Source organism: Notamacropus eugenii, chromosome 2, assembly GCF_028372415.1.
Source record: "Notamacropus eugenii isolate mMacEug1 chromosome 2, mMacEug1.pri_v2, whole genome shotgun sequence".
NCBI lineage: Eukaryota > Metazoa > Chordata > Mammalia > Diprotodontia > Macropodidae > Notamacropus > Notamacropus eugenii.
The window spans coordinates 300,504,119-300,524,745 of record NC_092873.1 but is presented as its reverse complement, the minus strand read 5'-3'; the positions used below and the strand labels follow the sequence as shown (position 1 = coordinate 300,524,745).

Here is a 20,627-nt window from a genome sequence, read left to right as displayed (position 1 = left end):
ACGGTGCTTTGTTCAGTTGTCTCAGTTATGTCTGACTCTTGGTGACCCCATGTGGGTTTTCTTAGCAAAGATACTGGAGTGGTTTGCCATTTTCTTCTCCAGCTCATTTGACAGATGAGGAAGCTGAGCCAACAGGGATAAGTGACTTGCCCAGAGTCACACAGCTAATAAATGTCTGAGGCCACATTTGAACTCAGGTCCTCCTAATGTAATAGGCCCTAGATATGACATTCAATGCGGCTCCTAAATGAAGCCAGATAATAAGGATAGTATTAGTTTATATATGTGTAGATATATCTATATATATCTCTATCTATCTATCTATCTATCTATCTATCTATATATATATATCCTTTCGACACCATCATATCTGAGGCAGCTGGGTAACCTCATGGGTATAAAGTTGGACTGGAGAGTCAGAAAGACCTGAATTCAAACCTCACTTCACTGAACTGTAAATCATAGGGTTGTCATAATTATCAAGAGATAGGATAACTTCCTATTTATGATGGGTATTGTATTTCTTGCCTTCCAAATGGGAGAGAGGAAGGAAATTTGGAACTGAAATTAATTTTTTTAAGTTAATTTTTTAAAATGATAAAAAAGCAACAATAGAGTGAAAGTATCTTTTCACAAACTTTAAAGTGCCCTATAAGTGGGAGCTATTATTAAATATTTGATACAACAACCCCAAGTGGTAGATAGGGCAAGGATTAATTATCTTAATTTTTCAGATGAAAATAAAAATCTAAGGGTAAGAGAGAGAAAGAAATTTGTCTGTGGTCATACAAGGAGGGAATGACAAAATCAGGACTCAAACCCAAGCCTTCTGTTACTAAGGCTGCTTGCTCTTTCTATCATGCCTTTCCCTAGCCAACGGCCCAAAAGCAGCCTGACCAGGGCGGTAGCACCTAGAATGTTCACTTCTATGCCCTCCCCAAATCCATGGACTTTCTCTCATGGAAGAAGCAGTCCACATCCAATGCCACTCTAAGAATTCTGAGCATCATGGAACAATGGAAGCAGCTTCAGAATTTCCCCCACAGTTGGAGGAGGCCGTTGTCTGGGATCTTGCCCCTCTTACCTTTGGAGAGGTGGCTCAGCTGAGCCTGCAGGTTTTGCTTTTCTGCCAGGAGGTTTCTATTCTCATTGCCCAGCTGGGACACAGACTCCAGACTTGGCATGTGAATGCTACAGGAGGAGCCTGTTACAGGAATGAAGAATTGGGCAACTCAATTGAGCTATGTACACACAGCATCTGTATTGATTTAATGACAGGTTCATTCCTGATCCCCAGTGGTTGCAACCCACCACAGCCAAAGCCTACCCAACCCCACTTTTTATTTTTACAGATAATTGGTCTGGTAGACCTAGGGAATTCTGTAAATAAAATATACCTAGATTTTTAGGGAGGCATTGGAGGAAGTTTTTCATACTATCCTTGATGATGGGATGGAGAAGAGTAGGGCAGATGAAAGTACAGATAGGTGGATTCCAAATGGATTGAATGACTGGACCAAAGCAGAGAGATACATATCAACCTGGAAGGAAGTCTCTAGGAGAGTGCTTGAGGGATCTGTCTTTGGCTCTGGGGCATTCATTATTTTTATATATGATCTGGATTTCCACTGGAGTAATAAATGGTGTGTTTACCTCATTTGCAGAAGACTCCAAGGTAAGAGAGATGGGGAACATGTTGGATGACAGAGTCAGGTCAGGATTCAAGGGAAGGGAAGAGAACAAACATTTCTTGAGCACCTACTATGTGCTAGGCACAGACTAAGAGTTTTACATATATTATCTCCTTTGATCTTCACAATCCTAGGAAGTAGGTGCTGATTATGAAAGACTAGAATGGTAATTCAAAATCTAATCCAATGAAATGTAATAGATATGAATGTGAAGTCCTACATGTACATGATGTAAAAAATCAATAGGATGGAGGAGCTATGACCAGACAAGTTAATATAAAAAAGAGCTGGGGAATTTTGGAGAGCTACAAGCTTAGCATGAATCAATGGTATGATATGACAGCTAAAAAAGCTAATGTGATTTTTTAACTCCTCAGTGAGATTAGATGACTATTCAAAAAAGGTGGGTCTAATAACACATATAGAGAAAAAGATAGATGGAGTGGATATCATAATCTTGCCCATACTGAAGTAGATAAGTAGGTAATTGCTCATATTATGATTTGTCATGAATGGGCAGCCCACTGAGTTGATTCTTCTCATCCAAATATTTTGGACAGGCACTGTAAATGAACAATAAACTGGCCTATTATTGAATGTGAGGAAAAGGCAACTCTACTTCACGTTTTTTTCCCCCTTTTTTCAGGGGGAGGCAATCAGGGTAAAGTGACTTACGCAGAGTCACACAGCTCATAAGTTTCTGAGGTCAGATTTGAATTCAGGTTCTCTTGACTCCAGAGCCAGTGCTCTATTTACTGCACTATCTAGCTGTGCCTTGGTTCACATTTGAGAAGCTGTACAGAGCTTTCAATGATCCTCAGCTGTAGATCTCAGGAGGCACACAAACTCTGATTTGCTGATTTCCATGGTGTAAAGGCTCACACCGTAGATTTAACAACTGGCTCTCTCAAGCTTATACAAGCTGGTTCTGGTTCACCCCTAGATAGAAGTGATTGGGACAATATATATAAAGAAATATTACAGCAGGGAAATAGCAGGTGATGAGTCATTAGACAGATGAGGGACAGGGAAATGGATGGAGGTGGAAGGGAGGTCATCTTAGAAGTGATAATATGCAACATAAATTTTGGACTTTAATAAGAATCAGAGTTTGAATTGAGAAAAGCCTGGAGCTAATAGTCTCTTTTGTTCTCCAAAGCAAACTCAGAGAATGCCTCTTGCCAGATGGGACTGAATGGTAAAGAAAACACAGATATCTTGGGTCATAATTTCAATGAAACTTTGTCAACTCTGTTAAAAAATACCCTTTCCTGTGTCAGCAGATGACAGGATGCCTGCCACCAGAGGCTGGGATTTTTCTCCTTATCTTGTGCCACAGAGACATATGTTATACACACATCCTAGAATTATAAAATCCAACTGACACTGCTTTGTTAATTATCTTGTCTCACTAAATTTGCAACTTGTTCAACTAAGAAAGTTTCTTTCTCATGGTAAAATGTATTTAAGCCTGACTCTTTTTGTACTGAGCATCCAGGTTCTGATCCTGGCTCCATGGAACTATGTAACAGTGACTTAAAGGGAATTTAGAATAAGAATAATAAAAATCTATCCATTTAGCCTGCTGCCTCTACTTTAACCAAACTTTCAGGTTAACAGAACACACTTGTACTGCCCAGCCAAGAGAATTTTAATAAAGTGGACAGAATGGAATGAATAATGAGAATAATAATAATAACACAAAGGAAACAAACCAAAAACCCATCTTGGAGGTTCAAAGACCTGAACTTTGTTGCTAACTCTCTAAATCTCAGTTTCCTTACTTGTAAAATCAGAATAACAAGATCCAATATACTGCCTATTTCATGAGGTTGTTGTGAAGATGATGGATGTGAGATAATCAATTACAAGTCAGGAGCCTTGGGTTTTAGTCTTGGGTCTTTCACTTATTGGGAATATGACCTTATAAAGTCCACCTAACCTTTTAGAGCTCCAAGCTTCTTCACCTATCAAAATAAGTATGGGTCTGAAAAAGATGATTTCTCTGGTCCCTTCCACCTCTATGATTCTATGTCAAGGAAGAGCCGTGAGGAATGTAAAAATTTATACAGATATGAATGAATATCTTCATCCAAAATCCTAAGAAGACAAGCCCTGTGCCTTACTCCCCAGAGATCAAGTTCTGTACCCCCTGTACTATAAGAAAGACCCAGAATTTGAATGGGCCAGAGCTGATTTAAATTTTTCTTACCAGCAGCCCTTGTGGCAGAGTTGAGCCTGTCCTCCAGCTGTTCTCTGAGGCGGTCATTAATGCAGATGGATTCCTCAAGGCGTTGGCGGAGGTTCCGGATCTCACTGAGATGTTCCTCCAGCAAATCAGCCCCTGTGATTGTCCCACCAGGATACAGAAACAGGAATTGAGAGGGAACTTGACAGGAAAATGAAGGACAGTTTGGGTGCCTGTCAGCCAGTCAGTCAAGATGCATTTATTAAGTACTGACTAAATGTTGAGAACCTGTCCATGCTAAGTCCTGGGGCTCAGGCAATTTACAATACCCATCACCCTCTTCCTGTCATGTTGTTCCCACTTCCACAGAGCATCAGACAACCAAGCTAAAATATCTCTAGGGAATTAGATCTATGGAAGGAAGCAATTAGACACAGGCAAGAATAGAGGAAACAATCAAAAAAGGGCCCTGGGAGCTTGTCAAGAAACCTGCAGAAAACTTTTAGTCCATTTCCTGATCTGAAGGCAAGGTTTCCTGTTTGAGAAAAATAGTGGGACCACATACCCCCTAACATTTATACAATAAATATCCACTGAATGAGTTGAATTTTTCTAGTAATTTGAATGAGAGTATTGATAATGTTTAATATAAAATTTTGGAATAATCTCTTTGTTCTCTCTGAAGTAAACTCAGAGAGTGCCTCTTCCTATGTCAGCAAAAGCCAGCCAAGGCTGACTCTACACTCCTTAAGGAGACCTTTAACCTAAGACACTATATCTTGAATAATGAGGCTTTCCTTTGTATCTTATTATCTATAGATATATACTATGTTATGGCATATTAATGGTAAAGAAAATATAGACATCTTAGGTCATAATTTCTATTGAACTTTGTTTACCCTTTCCTGTGTCAGCTATTTCGAGTACCTGCTTAGGACAGGAAGCCTGGTGGGATTTTTTTATTGTACGTCACCGAGACTATATGTTTACACAGCCTGGAATCACAAGGCCCAACTGACATTGCTTTGTTAATTGTCCTGTCTTACTGAATTTATGGTTTGCTTAATTAGGAGAGTTTCTTTCTCGTGGCAAAATGTATATAAGCCGGAAGATTTCTGCACTGGGTAGCCAGAACATTTCTGGCTCCATAATGCATTATGTTACCGTTGTCTTTAATAGGGAATTGATCAATTAATTAATTAAATCATAAAATGTATGCATTTAGCCTGTTGCCTTTTCTCTAATTAAGTTTTCAGGTCAACAGCATAGATGTCATGATTACCAAATTTGCAGATAGGCGCAAATGTTCCAGATGAATTGTGGCCTTTACCAATTTCCAAGGTGTAAATGCTTGTGTTGAGTGAAAGGTAAAATGCTAACACTGAAAATATAATAATCAGTAGAGATGGCCTCTGCTAAAGGCTGGGAAGGGCTGACAGCTCTAGCTAAGAGAATTGAAATCCAAAAGTCTCCAGAGGTTAAGAAAGGGGACTAAATCTAATAAAAGGAAACTTAATAAAGACACATATAAAGTGTGTGGCTTGTGTTACAAAAACTTTACAGCACACAAAAGGGAGAGGGAGATATTCTGGCTAGAAAATCATGTGAGTGAAAACGTCAGCGGGGGCGAGGGGTAGAGAGTGTTATTGTATTGCAAGCTCACAAGGAGGCTTGTGTGTGACTTAGGCTGCTTAGTGTTGAGAAAGAGGAAGATGGTGGTTTGATGATGAGTTGCCTTGATCAGAGCAAATCTATAGTTTTGTGTTCAGCAATTACGTCCAGAGGAAGGCAATCAGATGGTGAGAGGATTTAAAACTATGCCCTAGGAGCATCAGCTGAAGGAACTGAGGCTGATTAGCCTGGAGGAGAGAAGATGGAGGGGGGGAGGAGGGCTAAAGGATGGTCACTGTCTTCAAATATTGAAAGTACTCTCCTACAGAAAATAGATTAGATTTGGTCTGTTGGAACCTGGATGGCAGAATTACATGGGAGTTACAAGGAGGCATATTTGGCCTCTATATATAATCGTTGACCTGAAGTAGAATTGGCTGATTTTGGAAGCAGTGAGTTCTTCCCTCACTGGAGGCCTTTGGCCAGAGGCTAGATGATCACTCTCTGGATCTTTGTAAAGATTTTTGTAAAGTCTCTTTGTAAAGATAATTTATATTTTGAAGGGAATTTTAACTATGAGCTTCTAAGAGTCTAGGGATGGAATTTTTTGCTGCTGGTGAGTCATTGCAGTCTTGTCCAACTCTTTGTGACCCCCATTTGGGGTTTTCTTGGCAGAAATATTGGAGTGGTTTACCATTTCCTTCTTCAGTTCATTTAAAAGAAGAAGAATTGAGGTAAACATGGTGAAGTAACTTGTCCAGGGTAACCCAGCAAGTAAGTGTCTGAGGCCAGATTTGAACTCAGAAAGATGAGCCTTCTTGACTCCAAGCCCAGTGTTCTTTGCACTGTGCCACCTAAATGCCCCAATTATGTGTGTGTTTGAGGAGGAGGCAGGGGTGGGGAAGGAGGTATAAATAGAATTTATACATACCTATTGAACAAATTAGGCTGAGATTTCAGGGAGTAGTGAAACCCTAGGAGTCCCACTTATTAAGAAAAAAAGAGAGGATTCCGGTTTGAAGGCAGAATAGGTCAGAAAATTCCAAGTTCTCCATATTTGCTCCACAAACAAAACAAATAGTGCCTCAGAGTGAATACAAAGCAGCCAAAATAGACACAGGTAGAACTGTGCTCCTCCTGGAACAATTGGAGAAGATCCATAGAAAGATTCCTGGAGGTTCTGAGGAGTGAAGTATAAACACCTCCAGGCTATCTCCTCTGAAACAACAAACAAGCCCTGGGAGCAGCTGAGTTGGGAGGTAGCCTCAGTCTCAGTCACAGGAATTTAACCTTGACAAAGTGGAGAGTTGGGTTGGAGGTAGGGGGAAAGGAGAGATTAAGGAGGTGCCTGCTGACAGGGCATGCCAGGTCCAGTTGTACTGATGAGATGCAGTAGATAATTATTTAATATAAATTTTGGACTTTAGTAAGGGCCAGAGTTTGAATTAAGAAGAGTCTGGACCTAATAGTCGCTGTTCCCTGAAGTAAACTCAGAGAATGCCTTTTGCTATGTCAACAAAGCAGACAGGGCTGATTTAGCACTCCTGACAAGAACTTTAACCCAAGACACTTTTTTGAATGGGACATTTTCCATATCTTAATATTTTGTGGACATATACTATGTTATGGCATATTAAGGTTAAAGAAAACACAGACATCTTGGGTTGTAATTTCAATTGAAACTTAGTCAAAATCTGTTATCTTATTGTATTTACAACCTTTGCAATTAAGAAAATTCCTTTCTGATGGTGTAGTTAATCACTCATGGAGACTGTAAATCTGAAGGACACAGACCACTTTGAATTATCCTAAAACAGATTTAAGCCTGATTATTCCTGTACAGAGCAGCCAGATCTAAATGACTGGCTCCATGGATTCATGTGTTGCTAACTTTAAAAGGAATAATAATTAAGAAGAATAAAAAAATGTATGCATTTAGCCTGTTGCCTTTTCTTTAATCAAACTCTCAGGTTGACAGTCTTGGGCAAGAAGGAATCAGTACACACCAGGTGAGCACAGAAGCAGTGGGGCAGGGATACTGGTGCCTATGGACACTTACAGGAGAGCTGAGTCCTTGATCTTTATTCCAGGCCAGAGGGGAGAAATGAAGGTTATAGCCACTGCAAGGTTATAGCCACTGCAAGGTTATCAGGGAGCAAGAGCAATTCCAGTATAGTGTGCCTGGAGGTTCTACCTGTGGCTTGGGGGGAGAAAGGAGTGCAGAGGTTGGACTCTGGGCAAAGCTCAAAAAATTACAGTTAAGAAAGACCTGAGGCCACAGGCAACATCCACCAAACCCCAGTAGTACAGGTGATTATAATAACAAGCTGCTAATGTTTTTTTAAAAAAATGAGTAGGCAAAGGAGAAAGAATCCAACCATAGACAGTTACTATGGGAACGACCAGGGCTCATCTTCAGAGTAGGATACTGAAGCAAAGAGTAACATCAAATGACTAATTGCCCAAAAATAATTCATAGAAGTACTCAAAAAAGACTTCAAAAATCAAATAAGAGAGGTTGGAATAAAACTAAAAAAAAATTACAACACTCCAAGAAAAACAAGATTATGAAAAGAAGATCAACTGACTAGAAAAGGAGATCCAGAATGTTAAGGAAGAAAATAACTCCTTAAAAATTAGAATTGGGCAAGGAGAAGCTACCACCAAGAAATAATAAAATAAAATATAAAGAATGAAAAAAACAGAAGAGAATGTGAAACATCTCATAAAAATACAACTGATCTAGAGAACAGATCAGTTCTGATTATTATTATTACTATGAAGAATAATAAGAATACCTTAAAGCTATGAATAAAAAAAGAATCTTGATCCAATCATAAAAGAAATTATTAAACAAAAGTATTAATGCTTCAGCATTAGATCAAGAAGGAAAATTTAAATAGAAAAATTTCACTGATCACCACATGAAAGTGATCCAAGGAGGAAAACCTACAGAAATACCATAGCCAAATTCAGAAATCCCCAAGTTAAGGAGAAAATATTACGAGCAACAGGAAAAAAAAAATGAATTCAAATACAGCAGAGCCACAATTAGAATTACACAAGACCTAGTAGTAGCTACACTAAAAGACTTCATGTCTTGGAATACTATATATCAAAGAGCAAAAGAACTGGGGTTGTGACTGAAAATATCATATCCAGCAAAGATAAATATAATCCTGAATGAAAACAATGGATGTTCAATGAATTGACAGACTTTCAGGATTTTGTTGCAAAAAGACCAGAACTTAATAGAAAATTTGACACACAAGATCCCAGAGGAATAGAAGGTAAATATTAGGGAATAAATTACAAGGGACTCAATAAGGACAGATTGTTTACTTCTTACACATAGAAATGTAACCATATGTCTGGAATTGTTATTAGCAATTGGGTAGCTTGAAAGAAAGATTATGGTAAAGCTGAGTATGATGTGATTTTAAAAAGCAAAATGATGGAAGAAGAAAAACTGATACAGATGAACGAGATGAGGAAGCAGAGCTGGTAGTTGCAGAACCCTGCTCTCCTTGGGAATGGGTTAAAGAAGGAACAATACATTTATATCTAGAAGGGTATATTCAGAAAGAAATAAGTGGATAAAGGTATACAGAGCAGGGAGAGCACAAGGGAGGAATTCTTAGAGGGAACTCATATCAAATCTTGGTTAAAGAGAGAACAATATATACATTTGTAAGGGTGTGAAAGTCTTCTAAATTTATAAACAGATAAGAGGGGGTGGGAATAGATGGGTATAGAAAGGTATGTAGATGAACAGAATAAAGAGGGAATGACAGATATATTTGGAAGGATATAAAAATCTTCCAAATTCAGTCAGAAACAAGAGGGGAAGGAAAGAGGATAAGGGAAGGATTTGTGAAGGGGGGGGGGGTAGGTTAAAGAACAGCAGGGCAAAGTAGCAGGTAGAAGTGAAGCAGAGGAGTAAGGAGGGATAGGAATAAGGATAGTGAGGAAAATAAGTAACTAGTCTAGAATATGAATGGGGTGAATTCACCCATAAAATGGAAACAGCAGATTAAAAATCTGAATTCAACAATATGTTGCTTTCAAGAAAGGCTATAAAAATGAGAGATTCACACATACATGAAATAAAAGTCAGGAGTAGATTTTATTATATAAAAATAGACAGCAATTAGTAATCATGATCTCAGAAAAAGTTAAAGCTAAAATAGATTTAATCAAAAGAGAAAAACAGAGAAACTATACTATGTGTCAGCCATATTAATCAATATTGTTTTAAACTATTGAAAATAACCAGGCAGTATAAAGTTGGAATATTGCTCTGGTGTAGGAAATGATGAGCTGGTGGATTTAGAAAAATGGGAAAAGACTTGGACTTATGAAAGAAGATGCTATACACCTTCAGGGAAACAGAGGACATGTGGAAATAAGCATAGTATGTAGCTTACCTATATATGTATGAATATATATGTATATGATTATAAGTATCTATGCATGTATGTCTATATGTATATATGCAGAGGTGTATGTATATGTGTGTGTGTGTATAAAGGTGTGTATGTGTATGTATATATATACATATACATATAGACATATATGTATGTATAAAATCTCTACACTCAATTGTGCTTTCTGGGGGCGGGAAGAGGAAGGAGGAAAAAAATAAAGTAAAAAGTACACAATAGAGAACAAAAGAAAACCTACAAGGAAGCAAAGAATATATGGACAGCTCAGAAAATAACATGTAGTATTTATTAGATATGTTTTCTTGAAATGGAAATTCATTGCTTTATATTGAATCTTTTCTTATGTTCTACTATACACATAGCAGTTTTTTCTTTTCTTATTTTGTCTTTAAATTTAAAATAAATTTTAAGCCCATTTAAAAAATAAAAAAGAAAGAAGTTAGAAAAGCAAAACCAAACAAAAAACCTTACTTCTCACATCTACTGACTCAAGCCTCTAATAGGGAAGAAAACTTGTCATCCAATAATTCAAGACAAAGCTTAAAATGTTAATGCCCTTGAAAGAGAAGATAACATTAACATTCTTTCCTGAAGGCTGATCCTTTCCCAGAGCACACTCGAGAAGGGGGAGTAACCAAGGGTCAGTGGCACTGGAAAAAAGTCGGGAGTTCAGTTCATTCACCTCTTCATCTCAGTGTTCCCATCACTGAAGTAAGAGTGGTCATTCGAAATCCCCACCCACCTCCCTGAAAATGCAAGTTAACAGTGCAAGTTAACAGAGCCCCAGACAAAGGAGAGAAGAGTAGTCCCTCTTATTACCCATCCCATTCTCCCAATTCTGAACTTTCAAAATCACGACATTTACCTGCGAGTTTAGATCGAGGATGGCACACTGCAGAGTTTGAGGACAAGTCCCCAAAAGCGGTTCCCTTCTGAGGTCTAATCGTTTCCCAAAGTCCACTCTTACTGAGCGGTCCTGAGTTGGCTGACCTGCAGAGTTCTGCAGATATCCCCAGAGGATGGAACTCGGAAGTACAGTGCGGGGTGTGCAGGCAGTGGGGAGAACCGACTTCAGCAGGGTTGCTAGGCAATGGGGCTGGCATGGTGGGAGTGGTAGGACTGATACCTGGACAGAAAAAGACATTTGCGAGAAAGAAATAAAACAAAGAAAAGGAGGAAGATTGGGGAGGGGGTCAATATGGCTAGATGTTATTTTGGAAATAAATGGAGACTGAAATGGTATATGCACAGGATTATGTGACCTTTGCACCAGGTTACATTCATACAAAACATCAGCCAGGTGGGGCTTCATACCCCCTTCTCCACTTCCCACCTCTTCCCATAGCAGAGAATTAGAAAATGACTTTTGCTAGAGGGCTGCTGGCAATTGTAACTTTCAAATCAGGGACAAAACTTTGCAGAGTAAGAAGTGGGGAGAAGGTGGGGAGAGGGTTCCCATCATGCTTGGGAGAAGAGCTCTGGGACTTCATAATTCATTAATGAACCATGGAACCAGAGAGCAGATCCTGGCACCGTAGCCATCTGGCTAATCTTTCAAAGTCCCACTTTGGGACAGCGGCAGAAGGCAGAAGACATGATGTATCACCTGGTCGGTGATGACATTAATGATCTGTGCTTCACTTATTTTGTCTTGATGAGGAACTCAACCTCTAAATATGGGATCCTTTCCCCTCAGAGGGCAGAGTGAGCAGTGAGCCTGAGTTAAGTGTCTCTCATGGGGAACACAATGGGCCACTATTTAAAGCAGACATCATCCAGCTCCTGGGAAAGTATGAGCCCTAGGAACTTCTTGGACCAGATGACCTGTAAGCTTCCCTCTGACCAAGCTTCTGTGCAATGTGGACCCTTCCACTGTCCCCTCTGTCATCTCTGATGGCAGAAAAGCCTGGCTGGGGAGGCTGGACCTCAGGGAAAATCCAGCTGAATTCTGCTTCCTTCCAGGCAATCATCAAGGCAATAAGACAGGCAACAAACATTTATTAAGCACTTACTGCATTCTGGGCACATAACTATGGACAAAGTTTTTGTGACTGCCTGGAAATCTGAGGTATGTCATTGTTTCTGCCCTTCATTCAATCAGGGTACTTAAATGGATCAATGTGCTTGGCCCTCAGTGTTTAGTCCATCCCACTTATACAGTCCCTTCTTTTCTCTGATTTGAACAATACCCAGTCAGTGTTCTTTAGGGTCACTAGGATTAAGGGGTAAGAGGGTCTCAGGCAAAGGTACAAATCAAAGGCAGTGAATATACTTTTCAACCACAGTCACAGAAACATCTACCTATGTTAGTAAGCGAAATTGCGATGCCCATATATCCCACACTCCCCTTGCCAGAAAGCTCAGAGCACATACAAACTCATGTGTGCTGTAAGGACTTGTATACATTCACGCAAGTAGCCTCTGTGCACATTGTATATCAACTTTTCCATGACCAGCGAAGCTGCCATGCAAACCACAGTGTAACTTTAGCATTTGATTTCTGGAGTAGAGAAAGATTCACACTGAGCAACAGTCATTCTAATGGGACAATGCATCCAAAGGCAAAATGGAGTTCATGTATCTGCCTCCAAGGCTCTGGGATAATCTGGTACTAATGCTCCAGCCCAAAGAAACTAAAAAGTGGGTGGCTCAAAGAGCCGATGCCAGATCCTCTTCCTTGAAGGGATGTGTCAGGGAGTCCCCCTTGTCTTTTTTCCATCTTTTCGTTTGGGTCAGCGTCAAGGTAACCAGAAACAAAAAAGAAATGGGGAAGGAAGAGAGGAGGGGAGAGAAAAGGACCTGATGATTTCTACCCTCCCACCTCTCTGATTCTATGATTCTGCAGAAACTGGCAAAGTCTATGTCATTTGGGTACAAGAAGAGTGGATTTTCTAGCAGCCTTGCCTCTAGATCCTCTGCTTCTAAGCTGGTATTTGGCACTTTCTCTAGTCCTTTAGAAATAGGAGAAATTACAACACATATCTAGAAGGAACCTCCAGAAAATGCTTCATTCAGCCCTCCAATTCTGGGCAGAATTGTACTTGAAGCTAAGCCAGGCTAGGCAGATGAATGCTTCTCCTATTTGGAAAGAGATTTCATAATCTCTTTGCTCTCTCAGCTAAGTTTTAAACTACCAGGCTGTGCTGGCTAGTTTGGGTTCCTTGAGTCCTTCATGTTCCATTGAACTGAGCTCCATCTACCAATGGCCCCAGAGAGTTAACTATGTAGCCTCATCCTGAGAACAAATTTGAAAATTATTTTTTAAAAAATCTAATGGTAGATTGTCACAGTGGGGTGAGTGAGTCCAAGTATGGTTGACTCTACACACTTCCAGTTTGGCATACTTCTCCTTCTCAAGGTAAATAACTTGTAGATTCTGAGCAAAAGGGTTTCTCTGACACTGATCAGATCCCTCCACTCAGTGACCAGCCTAGCACTCCCCATCCAAGCTTGTTCTAAGGGGTATTTTCAAGTTCATCTAGTTTCTTCCCGAAAAAAATGCTCCCAGAGCCAGAAATATTCATGGCTCTGCTGGGTTGAGCAATCCATGATGTGAAGAAGGTTTGAGTTATTGAAAAAATTATTTTGGCTATAGCTGATCCTATGAAATTGACCTTTTAAAGAGGGGTAGTACAGCCAACATAGGAACCAAGGACTTCTCCTGAAAGACAAGGAGCCAGAGATCTGGGGAGGGTGTATATAGGACACTGTGAAGTAAAGAACCATCCTGGAAGATGCAGTACAGAGTGCTCCTTCCATAAATCCCAGAGCCTGTTCTTCTGGTCTCTGGAGATCTGTCACTTACCTGGTCACTGGCAGTCAAAACCAGACCAGATATATCACCTTCTACAATGTGGGAAGAGGAAGAGTTTGCCTTCTACTTTCTTGGTCTATGTGTCTGCTGGTTTTCAAGGCTGTTCTCAGGATGAGACCACACTGCTAAGGTGCATTTTGCAGTTACAGAGGAAAATACAGTGTATGGAAGGGACCACTTCTCCCCTACCTTTGTCTAGGGCCTCATCTAAAGATTCCACAGCACACACAATGTCAGAGGGAAGGGAAGTCCTCCCTCACAATAAAGACAATTACTTTAGATATTTTTGAATTCATATGTACATTTACAAATAGCTATGGTAAGTGGACTATGTCTAACACTTCCAGAATAAATCCTTTTCACGCCACACACACACACACACACACACACACACACCCTCAGCCAATTGCAGTTGAATGAATGTCTGTATGTACCAAGCAAGCAGGGCTTCACTGCCCCCAATTTGCTATTGCTTCAAACGTTGCAAATATATCTTTTTTTTTTTAATTTTAAGCCACACAGTTTACTGAAAGCCATGCAGAGCCACATGCCACAGAGAGGGAACAAATCCACTGGGAGTCTCTCACTTTCTCCCAGCTGCTTCTGTAGCATCTGTAACTCCTGTTGAGCCTCTGCCAAGGAGAGCACCGATGTCCCACAGCAGTCAAGGAGGGGAGGAGCAGCAGGGGGAGGAGGGCCAAAAGGCAGAAAGATAGAGGGGGTTGAGGAAAGTGGAGGCTGGTGAATGCCAGCTGGCTTGGGGATGGAGTTAAAATAAAGGCCTAGAAACAAAAAAAGATGGGAAGGGAGGGAAATCATTAAAGGGAGAGTGACAGTGAATAGACACAGAGGCAGAAAGAAGGAGAGGAAGGAGAGAGAGAAGAGGGGGAAAGTAGAAAGTGGGGGAGAGACTAATTGCAGACAACTGTAGAGTAAGACTTAATGTTTACTGGTTTACTGAAAAGGCAAAAATTGACATCTTACTTCCTGGGGAGTCCATCACCTTCCTGGCTTCCTCTACTTATCCCCCAAAGAGCAGCCTTTTGAAATGTAATCTGTGTTACCATGAAATTAAGGATCTGGCTTCATAAAAGCCAGATGACATCTTCCTACCATCTGTCTGAGGCAGTGGGCTAGCTCTCCAAAGCCTGATCTTAGGAAGGTATTTGCTAAATTCCAAGATGTAGAGGCAGTGAGTGAAAAAAGGAGTGGATTTGGAGTCAGAGGAAGGGGGTATATATTCATCTGAGAGCTGCTGTTTGCTACCAATGTCATCCCGAGCAAGTCATTTGGATCCAGTTCTGTTTCCTCAGCTGTACAATGAGGTCATTTGAACAAGACAGATGATCTAAAGCCTTTTCCACCTTTAAAAGCTATGATCCTAAATGTCCTGAATCCCTCAGCTGCTGCTAATAACCTGCTAGGCCTGGGATTTCTCATTTTCATGTCTTCCAAGATGCTAATGTTATTCTGGCCAAGGAGACATTCAAAGGCTAAAATTCAAGTTTTTGGTGTTCTAATTTTTCTTCTGGTTTATCTTTGTATGTTACATAGCACCAAGCAGTGCCTTGAACACAGCAGGGTGGTTCAATAAATATTTGATTTAAATTATCTGACCCTAGAGAAGTCACCCAGATGGCCAGTAACCTGCTTAATGGTACTGAAGCACCAGAGCTGGGTTTTCTCCTAATGATCTCCTACAGACACAGCCACTGAAGACCTCTTGTTTACAAAAAACACATGGGACTTCCTTGTCCTTCAAATGAAAGCCAGACAATTCCTGAGAAAGATTAGGATTATTTCCTCATAACCTCTGTCCAAATTCTGGTGAAACTGTAGGAATCAAATCCCATTATGGAAATAAAAATAAGAAAAATAGCTCAAATTTCATAGTACCTTAACATTTCCAAAGTACTTTCTGCCCAACATATTATCATGTGGGGAAATTAAGATACCTGAAAGGTTATGTAATCTGACCAACATCACACAACCAGTGTCAGAGCAAGGACTGGAAGTCAGATCTGACTCCCAGGACGTTCCTCTTTTCAGACACCACAGCTGCTTTCTAAGATGAAGAAAAGCTATGATGTTAATGACAAATACTGAGAAGTAGCACCAAAGTTCCCTTTTTTTCTGACATCTAGAGTTCTTGGGTTGAACATCGGGCTTTCTCCAGCATGAGGGTGGGAGGGAACCTGGGGTGAGGTGGCCTCCAGGCCCCAGATTCCCACCCCCTGATCCAATGACTCAAATCTAAGTTTCAGTGGTCTTTTAGTAAAATAGCTATTTTCAACCCTCTGTCTTCAGGGTCCCCATGAAAAATGGAAATAAGAACACTCATTTACAGAAAACAGTTTAACAATGAGGCACATATATCACTACCTTAACCCCAGAAAGAAATGAGTAAATATAGGTCAGAATCTGCAATAAAAATTAACCATTACAGAGAAGTCTCTGTATAACATTAAGACCTTCAAATCTAAACCAATGTATGTCACGTAAAATTAATACAATATTCTAATACAGCCACAGAACTGTGGCCAGTCTTTGAAGTTTTCCATAAAAAAATGTAATCCAAGTAAACCCTTAACCATTGAACTGTTTATTGAATCCAGATGGAGGAAAGCAGATTTGAACAGGTAGAGCTGGATGGAGTTCTGGGGCAAGGGTGGATTTTTGATATCCTACTTGCCTCCTTCAGAAGGCTGTTGTCCCATACATGCCCATGTATGGGCTGGTACATACCTGCATAAGCCTGACTGGCCTCTTTGGGTTTCTGAGAAGATGGCATGGTTGCGGGGATGCTGCTGGATTTCTTCTTAACCCCATGGCATGTAGTGGCAGAGGATGGTTTAGATGAAGGAGCTGCATTTTTACTTGAATGATGGATGGAGTCTACAAAACCCATGAGTGAAAGAGAAGGTTTTGTGTTATACAAAGCAGTGCAATTCTGACTTGTCTCCAGGAAATACCAGGGTCAGAGTGTCACCCACAGTGAACACAGCCAACCAACCCTATAGATCGCCTTATTCATATCCACATTTCCTTGGAAAGAGAATCTATATTTGCAAAGGAGATGCTTCACTGGAGGCATCTCCTATAAACCTTTCATATAAGATGCCATATCATATACATGATGGTCTCAGGGTCTAGAACCCTTCATGATGGGTGTTCCAAAAAGCAATGAGGTAGGCTGATGGAAGCTGTGGGGAATAAAAGATACCTAGGGAGCAGATTGTTTGGGAACTAATTAATAATTTGGCACAAGTGAGATGGAAATTGACTAAGGAGAGATTGATGCATGTGTTAGCCTTTGATATGAAGATGAAGCCATAATGAGCATAAGATATCCCATGTTGTGTTGCCAGAAGTGATAGTGAAATTTACAATGATCCAGGCACTGCCTCGCCTCATCAATCACCCCCATTCCCTTACAAGTACCCTGGTGACACATAGTAGGCATTTGAGTAAAGGTGGTAGAATTTTGAGGTGAACTCTTCTAATAATATAGAACATGGTAAAAGCTAACTGGTCCAATGGGAAATCTTCCTCAAACTCAACAGCACCATACTTTAAGCATCTCAGAGTGATCTGCAATTCCCTCTCAAAAACATCATGGGCTCTAAGCCTTACCCAGGAGATTGGGTGGAGCTTTGTCTGCACAGTCTTCTTCATACTGGGTACACTCACTGGCCACATCCGTGTCTGAGCTGGCTTCCATCTCATCAGATAGGAAAGAAGTGCTACTCGGAGGGCGATGGGCATCAAAGAAGGTGTGGCTACTGGAGGGAGTCAGGGATCGAGAATCGAGTTTAGACTGCAAGACCTCAATCACTTTCTCCTTATCTTGTAGTTCTTTGCTGAGCCTGGCAAAAAGGAAAAGTCAGAGAATGAAGGTATAGTTGTCTGCAAGTGAGCACTGCCACAGCTGTCCCTGCTGGAAAGCTTGTGAGTGGGACCCCAGAGGGAGAAGGAAGGATGCATTCCTTCAGGACAGGAAAAGAAACCCCACCTCATTACACTTCTTTGGGTTGGTTCAGGGGAGGAGAGGGGGATGAAGAGCAATGACTCAGAACACCTGCCAATGTACCAAGAGCAAGGAGGTGATCTTGCCAAGCAAAGTACTGGAGAGATGGATGTGTGTCAACTAGCAGACCCAAAACCTTGCAATAGCTGGTCAAAAATTGTTTTTCCTTTGCCTGGACAAGTACAATGGTAGACCATTCTAAATCAAAATCAAAAAAGAAAGGAAGAAAGAACAAGATAATCTCTGGGGCCCTTTCCAACTCTAATCTAAGATCAAGAGCTTCTTTCCAAGAATATACCATAGTCTTCATTTTCTAAAACCTCCTTGGGCCTGGATAGTAGGTCTTCAAGTCTGACTTATGCTAGCTTACTAAGCTTGGAAAATTAATAGGCAAATGAAAACAGATATGATGTCAAAATAAAGAAAGGGAAAAAAGCAAGTTTTCTATGCAAATGAAAATGTTTGTATGTATAAAGAGCAATCTCTAGTTTTCACCCATTTTTAACTATTGTAGGAAACATAACAGTCTTTAACCTCTCCAATCTCACTTATGGCTCTCATCTATTTGCTTTAGGAAAAGAGGTTCACCATTGACACCCCATCACTCAGTAGTAGCTAAGATTTACCTGAGGGCCAGTATCTCATGGTTTGAAGGATTATCTGCCTTCCCTTGATCCTCTAGAAACAAAATCCAGATAGGCCTAATTAGAAATGGAAAAAAAAATCACCCTATACATGCAGGAAAACAATGGGGGCTACTTGGAAGAAGAGAAATGATCCCCTTTAATTTGGATGAAGGATGCTGAGGGCAGGTCATCTCCTAATACACTTTCATTCTCTTTCCATTGTTTGATGGTCTTCAGGGGAGCAGGCCAGGTATATTTTCATAAGGTCATGCCAAGAGTTAAAGAGTTTCACAAGGGTGAGAGGTTACTCTTGCTTCTTTCCCAACTCTAAAGGACTGTGGAAGTACAGAAATCTTTGCTGGTTTTCAGGGCCTGAAAGGGCCTGAAAATTTAAGTACTGTTTTCTATATTCTTCCTTCTCCTTGATCCCACCCCCCTCCATTTTCTGGAATACCTAGAAAACTTCCAACATCCTAGTCAATCAGATAAGACTTTGCCTTTCCCAATAAACACCTGTCTTTTGAACTGAGAAGCTCAGATAATTGGAGATGATACAGGACTCTCACCTATTTAAGATCGTTAGTTATGAGAGCTTAGTGTAACAATACACCAAATCTAAGGTATGGCCTCTCTAAGGATCAATTTGGCTTCCCTTCTCCCACATCCTGCCATAGTCTGAACATCACTGTGCCTGAGACTCTGGGCACATCCCCTCTTGTATCCCTTCTCCTTGACTTATCACTTTATAGGTGTCTCTCAGGTGTTGCACTCTTTTGGGATATGGGTAAGGTGTTGACCTAGTAACCCTTCCTTTGGTGCCCTGATTCCCCACCATGACAGACGAAGTGGACTAAATATCTTGTAAATGCCCATGGAACAACTTACTGGTGCTGAGCTTCTTGGTGAGTCTTTCTGCTACCTGGCTCCCCTGAACTAGCTGCTCCCGGAAGCTCTGTCCCAGGTAGTAATCAATGTCAGTTCCTCGGAGTATGTCCTCAAAAGACTTGACAATGTCTCTGAGGTTATGGGTGAGGATATGGCACACACCTCTCCCTTCGCGTATCTTCTGGCGCAGATGGGACAGCTCTCGGGCCTGAGCCTGGATCAAGAAGTCATATTTCCTGATGTGCAAGGGATGGAAGAATAAAGAACAAAGGTAAAAAGGGAGGTTGTATGTTATTTCTAGGAACTCTGGGAGACAGTTCACCAGATCCCATGGAGATCCCCTTCCTTTCCTAGTCTGAATTTCATAACAGACACTGAGAATGAGCTGTGCCAATGGGCCATGAGGTGAAACCAAAGGATGACAATGAAAGGAATATGCCCAATCCAACTGATTCTAGAGCTTGGGCCTTTGGAGGCATCTAATAAGGAATGGAAAGTACTCAATCCAACTGATTTGAGAGCTTGGGCCTTTGGAGACATCTGAACAGTGCCTTTTCACTGTACCACTAAGAAGGCCCACCCTCAAAGAGAAGGTTGTCAGCATGCACCTTGGACTCTTAATATTTGGGAGGGTGAAGAGGAGACCCATCGACTCTCCCCCCTTTACGCTTGAATACTAACTTACACACATGTAGTACAACAACCCTGTGTGATAAATAGTACAATCTTTACTATCCTCATTTTATAGACAAGGAAATTGAGACTTTTAGAAATAAAGGAAATTGAGACTTTAAGAGAGAAAGTGACTTGCCCTTAGTCATAGTAAGCTAAGAAGTGTTTGGGGTGGGACTGAAACATAGATTTCCTGAATCCAAGTTCAATGTTTTATCCATTATACTTTAAGAAACCAATATAATAGACATATAATATTCTGTTGCCTCATAAAGAACTTCCTTTGTCAGGATGTCAAGAGACAGCATGTTAAAGAAAGAGGTAGAATGCTGGACTTACAGTTGGGAAGATGTGCATTCAAATTCTTCTTTGCTGTGTGGCCCTAAGCAAGTCACTCAATCTCTGTGCCTCAGTTTCCTTATCCGTAAAATGAGGAGGTGGGACTGAAATGCCTCTAAGACCCTGAAGGGTCACCAGTAAGAAGGTGAATGAGGCAAAGGGATCAATTTAGCAAAAAATATTCAGTTTCCACTATTTGCAAGGTTCCAGAACTTGCATTTTACTGAAAGTAGAAGATAGAATTGTCATAGAATGAAATTAATACAAGCCCATACCTAATATTGAAATATGTTTTGCATGACTACATATGGTGAGGAATAATTAAAACT

The 20,627-nt window shown here is 40.6% G+C and overlaps 1 protein-coding gene across 10 annotated transcripts in view; it reads right to left on the bottom strand.

The window, feature by feature from the left end:
- Window positions 1-20,627, bottom strand: part of PDE4DIP (phosphodiesterase 4D interacting protein) — a 276,664-nt gene that overhangs the window by 28,577 nt on the left and 227,460 nt on the right. For 9 of the 10 annotated variants that reach the window (XM_072644546.1, XM_072644554.1, XM_072644549.1 and 6 more), the window contains 8 exons: window positions 19,288-19,523; window positions 18,403-18,454; window positions 17,383-17,615; window positions 16,495-16,644; window positions 14,337-14,531; window positions 10,801-11,061; window positions 3,904-4,035; window positions 1,085-1,204 (listed from right to left, as the gene is read on the bottom strand). In XM_072644546.1, coding sequence (XP_072500647.1) covers window positions 1,085-1,204; window positions 3,904-4,035; window positions 10,801-11,061; window positions 14,337-14,531; window positions 16,495-16,644; window positions 17,383-17,615; window positions 18,403-18,454; window positions 19,288-19,523 — 1,379 coding nt within the window. The remainder of the gene's footprint in view (window positions 1-1,084; window positions 1,205-3,903; window positions 4,036-10,800; window positions 11,062-14,336; window positions 14,532-16,494; window positions 16,645-17,382; window positions 17,616-18,402; window positions 18,455-19,287; window positions 19,524-20,627) is intronic. The other variant, XM_072644547.1, reaches the window with a different exon arrangement.